The following is a 12,344-nucleotide window of genomic DNA, read 5'->3' as shown; positions in this document are numbered from 1 at the left end:
GCATGTGGAATAACTGATTTGGTTTAAAATGGAAAAGGCTTGCCAATAACACATCTCTTTCGCAACACACATGGCAAAATATTTGCTCCACGATACAATTTGTGTGGTAAGAAAACAGTTGGGAGAGTTGCCTCATCTTCCTATCAGACTTAACCAGAAAAAGTTCTAGAAAATTGCAAGACATCCAGGTTCTTTTGTCTTAGATGATGGTGCCAAAATGCCATTTTGAGTCTTTTACACACAGTTGCATTAGGTGTTTTCAGCAACTGTAGCATACCACAAAGAATGAACCATCTGACCACACGTTCAACACACGTGCTTAAGAGCAGGGACAGGAAGCTGTGGTCCTGCAGATGATATTTAAGTCTAGACCAACTGTATCTAGCCCAGCATTCTGCTCCCACAGTGGACAATGAGGATGATAAATTGATGTAATGTTGAGATGTGTGTGTGTCTGTGGTGTAGAACTGAAGAAAGTATGTATCTGATTCCATTTATCAATTGCTTCCCATAAAATACATTGGAAGTGTTTTCACAATGAAAACATCAATGTTCAAAAACAATTGCAACGGCCTTCTCACACCCACGATCTCACAGACAACCAAAAAAAACACTGCCTCCAATATATGTGTGTTGAACTACAGCTTAACCCTGACCAATGGTCATGCTGCCAGGGATTGATGAGAGTTGTCGTTAAACAACGTTGGAAGAGCCAGATGCTTAATGGTATGACAATTTTAACCAACTCTAGAAAGAAGCTCCCTTCTGCTTTGACTAAACCTTGCCTAGACATTAAGGACCACTTCACAAAGTTTTCCTAGATCAGGCTTCATGCAAAGTGTCTGAATGTTCTCCCATCACCGAAGAGAATTCGGGCATACAGAAAACCAACGTTTTAGGAAGAATGGTCTCCTCTGAATGGTCCTGCTGAAACCCTCGCTACAAACATATAACCTGTCATCACTAGATCCTGAAACAAAGGCTTCCTCTGAGAAAGCCCACCAAATTCAGCTGACGAGGAAACTCAAGCCCATCCCTTGCATTCAGGCAAAATAATTTAAGTGAAGAAACATACGCATTTGTTGCTGTGACATCTTGCCACCCTTTGGAAAGGTTCTGCCTCAGCTCCTGCAGTGAACTGATCCCCAGTTTTCTCTTTATTTCTGCTAGATGCTTCTCTTTAGCAGCTAGTACCTGTGACAAAGTCTGGATTTCTTCTTCCACCTACGAGATAGAGCCCATGAAGAAAATCAACTAGGGAAGCATAAGCTACTGAGGAATTATTTTAAAGCAGATGTTTTCACATTTACTACGAACATTTCCTTGTTTGGAACAAATTACACTTGCATCCTTTAAGGGTTTAAATATATGTTAATTATAGGTTTTAGTTTGAGACAAAACACCAACAGATTCTGATTCAGTAATCAACTAATAGCGCCCCAATTCAATTGCATGGGTAATTTTCACATCTACTTATTAATGAACTTATTGGTTGCTTTTGGTTATTGGTTGCTTTTTTCCCACAAAAGCAACTCAAAGCAACTTACAATCAAAATAACATTCATGTTAAAAACAGCATAAACCAAAACAGAAAAATCTAAAACTTGTAACTGAATGAAGGCAATATAATTCCCTCTGTTCCCAATGTTCAGGCTGCAAGATAATCAGGGTTGTTGGTTGTTTTTTTAACAGAACTACAGAAAGCCCTCAGGCAAAAAAAGCAAACCCCTAAGCAACGGTGAACCCCACAAACAATTTGGTGATGACAGAATGTTCAGTGGCCATGTTGATTTGGGGCAGGGTAATGTAAAAGAATGGTTGAGTTCCTGAACAGCATCGCTGCACAGTACTATGTTTTGTTTCAGGTCCCACTGTCACAGAACTAACAGCAAGAAACATGAAAAGCTTTGAAGGCACAATCAGAGCAAAGTGAGTGCTACATCTGCAATGTCTTTCAAGTGTTCTTACTCTAAACCAAAGCCTTCTGCATTTGCAATTCCAAATGCCAACTTCTGCTTCAGCTCTTTTTTTTAATTCTGTAAGGCGGCAGAGCTGACCGAAGCAAGTGTGGCAACAGGTAACCAGGAACTACTTTTGCTTGCAAAATAATATACTGATCAATATGTGTAAATTAAAATGGATGCATTGATATTTAAATGTATTGTTAATGTAAGCCAGCTGGAGGTCCTTCTTGTGTTTTTCTGTTTGTTTGTTTGTTTGTTTGTTTGTTTGTTTTGTTTTGTTTTCCCTTTAATGAATTTGCAATTGTTAAAATCCCCCAAATATATGAAGCAAACAAATCAGCTGAACCTTTCATGCATACAGAGGTAGCTTAAGCCATAAATCAAGGTTATACATATTGTACTTTTCTTCTAGCAAACACAGAGCTTCTTTACATGGACCTTCCACTGAGACCAAGAAACAATTAACTACAGAACAGCACCACACAGCCTTAGACCATTCACTGTGTCCATTATAAAAACAAATTATTTTCCAACAGCACTATCAGAAAGACAGCCTCATAACTCCATATTAAATGCAACAGTGGCTCACATATGTGAATCAGATCAGTTTTGAGGGCCACACATAACAGGTTTACCTTAGCAAGCTCTCTTCTAAGTTCTTCCTGTTCTTCTTCTGACAAAGCCTCTGCAACATTAACTGAAGCAGCAGCATCTTCTCCAACTTCAGGAATTACTTCATTTTTCAGCAGACCTTTAAAAAGAAAAAGAATCACTACTTTAAGATTGCTTTGTTGTCAAACATTCGTCATCAAGGCTGGTGGGGTGTGTGAAAAGCAAGACTGGGGGTTTCCCACCACTGCAATGGTGCAGGGATGGTGAACTTGCAGATCCTCACACATTGGACTGCATCATCCCCAACCTTTTGGCTGTGCTGAAGGGTCACAGGTTTCCCATGCCCCTGATAAGAGGACTGTCTGATTTATCTTGCTGTAAGGAGCGTTTCAATGAATGGATGCATGACAACAGACGATATTTGACAGTGAATACAGAGTCCAATAGAGGCAGAAGCAAAAACTACATTTACAACACTGAGCTGCTTTATCAGGGTTTTGTTATTTTAAGATCAGAATTAACTGCTACTCAGATTTCAGTGGCATGGCCTCATCTAACCTCTTAAAACCTTCTATCCTTACTACTTCTGTGTGATCCAAGATTTCCCCATTTCACACCTTCCCTTTCACATCATATTCATGCCCTCATGGTATCTTCATCTTGGGCAAAAACTGGACAAGAGTTTTATAGATCATATGGACAACGCAGAAATGACAACCAAAGACGCTGGTTTACATGAATCTGATTCCTGAAGCTTGGAAATCTGAAACTTGCAAATCTGTGTGCCAAACAACTCAAATACTGTAGAGGGTATACCGTTCAACACTGGCCTTTTCTGGAAGTCCTAAGTTGTTCCCAATGCCCAGAATGCATTCCCAATGCCCAGAATGCATCCCAGAATGCAACCAACACTCCTATGCAGCTGCACAGTAAGTTCAGTAATGGTGAGAAAGCTATTTTGCATTACCAGTCTTCTCAAGGAGGACATAACCACCCCCAATATGGTTCCCCGGAACAGTCTGAAAATCAGAGGTTGGTGCTAAAGACCGATGTAGTAAATAACACCAATACAATCTTGTCACTCTACATACCAAAGAGAATGTTCTTTTTCCAATAGCAAATGGAAGTATTTCCTGCAAAGCTCTCTTCAGATTACTATCAAGAAGGCAGTATACCAATTGAGAATTATTCTGCATTACAGGAACATAAAAATTATTTATGCAAAACCTATCCTCAAAGGATGGTAAATAGTGTTTTAAGTTTTCATGAGCCAGCAAGCAACCAAATTAAAACATTCCGCCAAACGCCTCTAGTTCTCTGCAGTAAGTGCATTCTGGTTTAATTTTTTATACGAGTAGATTATTCTAGTTATATTTTTAGCTGTGCTGTGACTTTATTGGGGATATCCATCCAGGAATGTGCCATCTTGCATCCCCCAGAAGGATGGTGGGCAAAAGGGTTTTTGGTTCTTGTGCCACACAACTCTCCTGGCTGCCTCCCAGTCACGCTGCAGGGAAGGTGTCTCAGGATGCACAGAATGACAGCTGAACACATCAGCAGAAGAGAGTCAGTGCGGTGTTGCAGTTGGAGCGTTAAGATTGGGATCTGGGAAAACTAGGGCTCAAATCTCAAGTCAGCCGTGAAGCTCAATGGGTAACCCTGGGCTGGTCACTTCCCTTCACAGAGAATGGAGTGGGGAAGAGTTAGATTTGCTTCTCTTCCACAATCAAGAGTATTGCTAGAAGTACTGGAAGGACACTGGTCATCGGTAAACAAGTTTATGTGGAATCCTACCCACCTTGCTAAACATGCATTGCTACTAATGCCATTTAGGATCCTACTAGGCCAAGAAGCATTTCAGATATATTCTTCCATAGATCTCATTACCATAGACGAAATTGCACAGAGGTAATTTCCATCAGGTGTACTCAAGGTAGAAAGCACCAATATTCACAGCAAGAACCCACTTTTCATAGGATGTATATAGTAGTTATGGGGTACATAATAACCCATCACTCTGCAGGAAGATTGTTGTGCAGAGCGTGTCTAAGTGCAGATTCCAAATTCAGTTTTATCTAACCAAGTTGCAATCTTATTTAAATACTGTAATCAGTTTTTAAAGTATGCCAAGGTCCAATTTTAAGAAAATTGTTGTAGTGGCAAGTATCTAGCTTTACCAAATAACTTAGTAAGTTAGTTATGGCCTGCAAGCATGAAATAGTATTAAAAGTTTGGTGCCTTAGGCATCAAACCATCTCTACAGAACCAGAAATTCTAGTCTGTCAAAACCTAGCATGCAATGTCTAAGGAAGTCTTTCATGTTTGTAAATTCATTTCTCTCCACACACACACCCCTTTAATTTTTTGCAAAAAGGTTTGCTGAAATCTAGCGTTATTCATTCTTTTTTGAGCATAATAAAAGGTGGTAGGGTGAAAATATGCCAAACTATGTTCAAATTTGACGGAACTAATTTTATTCTAAGTTGTTTGGAATAGTTTCTAGCAGTTATGTTGAATATATATAATCACTTTGAAATTCACAAAGACTCCACTCCCAAAATCTTCCCCAAACTAGTGCCCTCCCAGATGTTTTGGACAACAATTGGCTGGGACCAATGGGAGTTGGATTCCAACATCATCTGAAGGACATCAGGGTAAGGAAGACTGTGCTATAGTTACCTAAATCAGTATTCTATGAACATTTGGGAAAAACACACATTTTTTCCAAGATACAGCACAAAGGAGAAGTTCAAGTGAGCTCTGGACCAAGAACCAGAAGAACATTTAACTGGTTGTGCATGTCTCTAAGAGCCAGTGTGGCATTGTAATGGTTAGAGTATTGGTCTATGACCTGGGAGACCCAGGTTCGAATTCTCACCCAGCCATGAAGCTCATTGGCTGACCCTGGATCAGAGAAACACAGAAAGCTTACAGCCTCTGCCCAAGTCCTTGTTGTCAGATGCATGTGAAAGCTTGTTTTGGTACTGGATGCTAATACAACATTCCCCATTCTCTCAAATCATTCTCTATGCCTGATAGTGTTTAAGGCAGCTCTGAGGCAAAGTTCCACCAACATTTAATTACCTATTATTCAAATCAGGCTTTCAGTTGCTTCCATATTGAGTGCATCCCTATTTCTTCATTCATTAAATCTAACACTGTATGTTTTGTTCACTTCTGGGAACCCTGTTATGATCACTTCCATTCCAGCAGAAAAGCACAGAGCACATAACAACAAACACCTTAGGCTATAACTTTCAGAAAGCATACTGAGCTATGATCTGCTCTTATAAGTATGGATTCTCTTAAGAAGGCTGTAGATATAAAAACAGTTACCAGAATCCTTCAACACAGGAGATCCAGGAGGAGAAAAAGCCATGGTAGGTGATAGGTAGAGATAATTTCTATTAACTCCAGTATCAAAATCAAAAGGAGATTTGTAATCCTCATATAAATCCATATCCAGCCAGTCCATCACAGAGATCTCAGCATGCATGGGGGCCATTCATGTTGCTCCTGCATCCGGTCTTCTCCTCTCCTTTTCTTTGCACAAGTCATTTGACTTGTTAAAATCCGAGGCACAGATTTAAAGATGCTAGGCACTCACACCGTGTACCAGGTTTCCACTGGAGAACCATAAGCAATTGATATAATTGTGAGGTTTAGGATACCAACTTAAAAAGCAATGGCTCGGGTACTCCTTAACTGCAGTAGTTTGTGCAGCTGATGGTTAAGGCTACAACTTTTCAGTAAGCCCAAATCCACTGTACGCAACAAGGCATTTTCAGGAAACTGAATTGCCATGGGCTCTGGGAAGTCTCAGTCCTGTGCAGGATTACACCAGAGTTTTCAGTCTTTTTTTTAAAGCATCAGCTGACTGCTGTTGCACCAGGATATTCTTAATCTTCTAGGGCACAAAAGGATTACCAGCCATAATCTATCCTATAAGCCATCTGTGTAGGACTTTATGCCTGATTAATGGAATAGATTTTTCTTCTCCAGTGTGTAGCTTGCCAGCCCTGTGTGTCTTTGTATATATAGTAGACAGCTCTAGTCAAATTTCCGGGGGGGGGGGAGGGTGTCTGTATTTATTGCTTGCACACAGCAGGTTTCTACGAGTGAAGTGCCTCTTTGTCAGACTGCAACAATCCCTTTTCTTACTTCCAGCTTCATCATGTTGCTGCTGTGCATTCTACACTATCAACTGCAGAGATATGTCAGCCGACTGACTTCACCTCAGATGAAGGTCCTGGCGTGTAATGTAGCCTTTGTCAAGCTCTGCTGAACTCAGAAGTGGTACGGGGTATGTGGCTCCCCATCGTTCAGGAAAGTGCAACAGCAAGCATAATAGCTTACAAAGGAAGAAACAAGATGCTAACTGTCATCCTTAGAAAGGTTCCATTTAAGAAAATGGGGGAGAAAATGAGTAATGAATACAGGCACAGAATTGCAAGCGGACAGTAGATTCACTAACTGGATGCCGAACTAAATTGACTGTGTAGGATATGGAATCAAGACACATTTTTTAGGGTTTGGTCCAAAACTTAAGTGGTGGTGATTATTTTGGAGGGGAACATAGGAAGCTGCCTTATACCAAATCAGACCATTGTTCCATCTCAGTCAATACTGTTGACACCGACAGGAAGCAGTTCTCCCCAGTTGCAGGTAGAGTGTCTCTGTCAGTCCCACCTGAAGTCGCTGAGGATTAAATTTGGGACCTTCTGCATGCAAGACTCTACAACTGCACTACAGGCCTCTTCCCCCGCCCCAAAACCCTTGCACAAAAAGCTGGCTTATTTATTTATATTTTATTTATTTGTTACAGAGTTGTATACTGTCCTTCATCTGAAGATCTTAGGACGGTTCACAGCGTAAGAATTATGCAAGAGCTCCTCTATACTTGAGCCACATTTCAAGTATTGAGTGGGCATCTTGCTAGTGTTGTGTTACAGACACATGGTTTTAAGAACTCAAAAGAGCTTAAAGAAAATCAACATGCGGTTCACAAGAATACAACACAACACATCAATATATAAGGTACATCACAATCCACAGAACATACCTCCCAAGCTCAATATTAACCTCCAAATGCCTAGGTGGACAGATGCATCTTTAATAAGCACTGCAGGCCCATCAAAGTTTGTGCTTGCCATGTTTCAAAGTGGAGACAATTCCATATGCCGAGTGCCTTCATGGAAAAGTTTGAGCTTCTTTTTAGATGGATTACCACACTGATCCCTGATAGTTATGCAGGTCATTTAAAGCCCCCGGAAGCCTCTAAAAAGTATTATTGCAAGAGTAATAAAGTTACAGGGAAAGGACAATTTGTAGGAGTGAGGGAGAGAATAGGACTGACTTTTAAAGTACCTAGGTATTCATACCTTTTAAGGAATATAATACAAAAAACATAGCATGAGTTATTTGTGTTCCTTTCAATCTCATTGAACACTTCAGTGGTCATTAATATGCCACATGCACCAACAGAAATTGGATGTACCATGTTGTTCATTAATTGGTTCTTTTTTGGTGCTTACAAATGGCACCACCACCCCACATTTCTGGATGCTTTATTTAAAGATCTGTACTCCCAACCCAACATTTTCTAAAATAGTGAATATAAAGGAGCTGGGGAGGACTGACAATAGGTACAATTCCTCTTCAAATGCTGATCATCTTGTACAACTACCACCCTCCCTTCAAGGCTGGGGTGGATATTTCAAGGCAATACAGAAGGCACTTCATGTTCAGCTCCACCCTCAGCATTCAACTGTGCTTTCCTTCTCCAAAGAGTTTGGAGCCAGTATATGTCTGTTGAGAAGGTGCAGAGAAGTTCTGGAGCACAACCCCACAGTGCACTTGTTCACAAGCCTGTAAGTACCTACTGCAGTTGAATCTTAACACAATTCCTTGTTAACTGTGGGCCAGAAGCTTTGATTTTATTACAGAGGTGTTGATGAGACAACAGAGTATATTGCTTGTGGGCAAGGCACTTGAGCCAATTATAATGGAATTAACCTGAATGCGCAGCAATGTAAATTGGCTTGTTCAGGCTCAGCCAAGCATTATCAAGTGTCTTCAACGCTGGTTGTAGTAATTGGATTGCAATATTATCTGCTGAGGCACCGTTTCTTTTCCAATCATCCCTCAGGAGCAGTCCTGGGAAAACCAGCAAGCAGCCACCTAAATAGATACACACAGACGCAAAAACATATTGCACTGCAGAGGCAGTCTGTCACAGCTATGTGGGGAAAATTCATACACCCCTTCCGAGGCCATGGCTATAGCAGAATGCTACTAAAATGGATTAATTTGGGGGACGCAGCATAACACCTCTTCTTGAGTGGCATTGAAGCACACTGCCATGCTCCTTCCTTCTGAAGAGCCTAGTCTTCCTTCCACTAAGTTGCTAAACCATTGCTTGAATTAGCAACCGTCAGCGGTTAATTGGGCAGCTGAAGGAGAGCAGGTACTCTAATAAGAAGGCATCAGCTTGTGCTAGTGCATCCATGTAGCAAGGTTGATCCAGAATCCTCTCACATGAAACAGTGCAGAGAGCTGGAAAAGCCCGTCTTAGAGGGCTTGCAGATAATTACAAAGAAGTCTGTGAGAGAGAGATCCTAAGACAGACAGAGTGCACGATGCAACTCCAGGAACCTGCTCTAATCCCGGGAGTGACAGGCTGGCATTGTTACCATTCCATCAGAGGGTTGTTGTGCTCTTCTTCTTCTTCTTCCTAGCTTTAGTACAGATTCACCCTGTACACGCCTCCATATCAAAACAGGACAGGTTAGAACACTCCTTAATATAGCAAGTTACAACTTCCTGGTCCATCTTACCATGTTGGCTTTGGTGGTGGTGGTGTTGTTGTTGTTGTTGAGCTGTTTAGTCGTGCCCGACTCTTTGTGACCCCATGGACCACAGCATGCCAGGCACTCCTGTCTTCCACTGCCTCCCACAGTTTGGTCAAACTCATGTTGGTAGCTTCAAGAACACTGTCCAACCATCTCGTCCTCTGTCATCCCCTTCTCCTTGTGCCCTCAATCTTTCCCAACATCAAGGGGTAGTATCCCCAATTTCCCACCAGGTGTGTAGCTAAATGATGAATGAGAGCAACCTGCAAGTGTGGAAACATCTCAATGTAACCTACTACAGTGTAGTTTTCAGTATAATCCCTCAATGTTATTGTCATAACATGGGAAGTCCTGCAGAAAAATTAAGGCAAAGGAGGTCTGCAATTGCAAGTAGCAACATTTTCAGAGTTATATTCCAAACTAAAGAAATCCTTCACTCCTGCTTTTGGGCATACTAGCAACTACCATGTACCAAATACTGTACAAGTTTCAGTATGGATCCCACTTTGGCGCTTGAGAAAGTCACCTCGTACACAACCCACTTCATCTTCAAAACCAAAGTCCATCTCAGTAAATCCAAGGCTTTGTCTGGATTAGTCTTTGGGCAATTTCTATGCAGATGGAAACATCAAGGGTAAGTCATCAGCAAAATTCCAGCAGAGAATTTTAAAAACAGATTGAATTTTTTATTTTATACTCAGTTGACACCTATGGCACATCCCTTCCAAAAGAACTGGGACTAGTAGTAAAAAGCAGAGCCCTAGTAAAGGTATTCCTGGCAGAAAGCTAGACCCATTGGTCACAAAACTACTCCCCACCCCCGCCAATGCCTAGACGCTAAATTTGAGAAACGCAGCAATTTTAAACAGTGACAGTTGTGAAGCAGGCCAAAGGCTTTGGGAGCAACAGGATAACTCAGAGGACAACTGCTTTCCATCAAAAGAGGCCTGAATCTTTCTGAAGCAGCCCAATTCAGTTCAGGATTCAACTGCTTCTCAAGAGCAAGAAGGGGAAGGTGCTCATTTTACAGCACTAGAAATGCAGGTTTGCATCGTCTTCCTCTAAGTGCTCAAAAGACTAGCTTTTCCTGATATTCTGCTGTTGCCAGACAGTTATACCTAGGGGCTTGATCAGATTATACTCTCCCCACTAGAACTTAAAACATCTGAGACAGCAGCAGAGGAACAGTGACTCCACACTCAGTGGAATGTGAGATCTTCCTTCTTCCAAAAGTCCTCTATGTCTTTTGGGGGGAGACAGGATGGACAAAAGGATAACTAGAATAAGTCAACATCCTGGATCAAGTCAAGGTGTATATGAACAGGAACAGCCAGCGATTGTGGAGGTTGTGCTTCGGGAACTGTTAATGTATTTAAAAGCAGATTCTTGCCTTTGAAGTGACTGCTATTTTTGAAAGCAGGTAGCATTATAAACTTGTTTTAGCTTATACATCACAAAGCTGGCCTCTGTGTCCATCTGGCAGCCAGCCACGAAACTAGAAGCATCATTCTTACATAAACTGCATCTTACAGCTCTGACGTCTCTGTTCCAATTTGTTTTAGAGGCTGAAATGGAATAGAGAGAAGCCGAGACACTCCATACTATTGGGGGGGAGTGTGTTCAAATAAATATATATTTAAGAGGATTTTATCTAGTAGAGGATTATCTTCTACAAAGGGCTATAAAGTTTGGTTCTGAAATGTCATTTTCAAGTAGCTTGGAGACTATTATTTGAGAAAAGGAATTGATTTTAACGTTTTAAGTGTTTCAAGTAAAGAAATAAAACTAGATTATGAATGACATGATCTTGGCATCCCTTGCTTTCATTAAAGATTTGAAGGAACATTTCCTATTTTGTGTGCTTAACTACAGCCCTAAGAATGGCATTAAAGCCCATTTATTTCTCTGCAGATTTCACTCCGAGGAAACCGTAAAGACCAGGAAGTGTCTGGTAACATCAGGTCCAAAATGAAACATTATTATGGAACTGGACCAGGTCTTTAGTTAGAGTGAAGAAACAGCACAGAAGTTTTGAATATAGCAACTGAGGAATAACGCTCCAGCTGTGACGGTCATCATCATTTGCAAGGACTCCTTTTAGAAAACAAGGTATATTTTGACAACCAGCCAAAAACATCGGTCACCCAAACCCCTTTCCACATTCCCAGTCTTATGCTGTGCCTCTGTGCATAGAATCGTAGCCTTGCAATTACTGGGTCACGGCACAGCTGAGGAACTCCCAAGCAATACAGCAAATAAACAAGCACGTATCCTTCCCTCTAAATTTCGGAATTGCACAACTGCCAGGGCAATCTCTGTCCACTTCAGTTCCAAGGATGTGCGGAAGGCTGGAGCATATCCCACCATGGAGAATCCAGAAAGACAAAGCGTGAAAACCTGCTTAGGGTGCAACTACAGGCAGCCTTTCAAGACCAGGAAAAAAGTTAATAGCTCTAATATCAAAATCAATTTAATATGTTTTCCAACACTGTTTTCAAAGAGTGATAGAAGGTTGTGAGAAATGTTTCAAAGTTTTGAAGATTTTCCCTCTGCAACTTATGAATGCCTGCAGCTGTTTCAGTAATTTACTCTCAGTCTTCTATGTTTTATTTTTAATGTATCTATCTATTTACAAATTTATAAACTTCAATGGGTGTTTTTTGAAGTGGTGCTTAACAGAAATTTCAGAAAACAGAATACAGTATGTACTTGGCAATTTAAAAGCACATTTTAAGAATGTCAAGTTACACAAATTCAGAATATATGGCTAAATATTTATTTATACAGTACTTAAGACAGCACAGTAACGTTTTTATAAGTCAGAAAGAGAACCCTGGCTATCGAATGGTACAGAAATATTGTAAAACACTGTAAATTGGGGGGTGATTATAAACCGAACCTCAATGCCCCGTTTCCT

The 12,344-nt window shown here is 40.9% G+C and overlaps 1 protein-coding gene across 2 annotated transcripts in view; it reads right to left on the bottom strand.

Moving 5' to 3' along the window:
- LOC310848680 (tumor protein D52-like) overlaps nt 1-12,344 on the bottom strand; it is a 34,848-nt gene that overhangs the window by 9,240 nt on the left and 13,264 nt on the right. For both annotated transcript variants that reach the window (XM_083748095.1, XM_083748094.1), the window contains exons 2-3: nt 2,600-2,715; nt 1,076-1,224 (exon numbers count right to left, since the gene is read on the bottom strand). In XM_083748095.1, the coding sequence (XP_083604221.1) occupies nt 1,076-1,224; nt 2,600-2,715 (265 nt within the window). The remainder of the gene's footprint in view (nt 1-1,075; nt 1,225-2,599; nt 2,716-12,344) is intronic.

This window comes from Podarcis gaigeae (genome assembly GCF_964106915.1).
Source record: "Podarcis gaigeae genome assembly, chromosome: 7".
In the NCBI taxonomy this organism is placed as follows: Eukaryota; Metazoa; Chordata; class Lepidosauria; order Squamata; family Lacertidae; genus Podarcis; species Podarcis gaigeae.
Note: the sequence above shows the minus strand (reverse complement) of the source record. Positions and strands in the feature narration are given on the sequence as shown.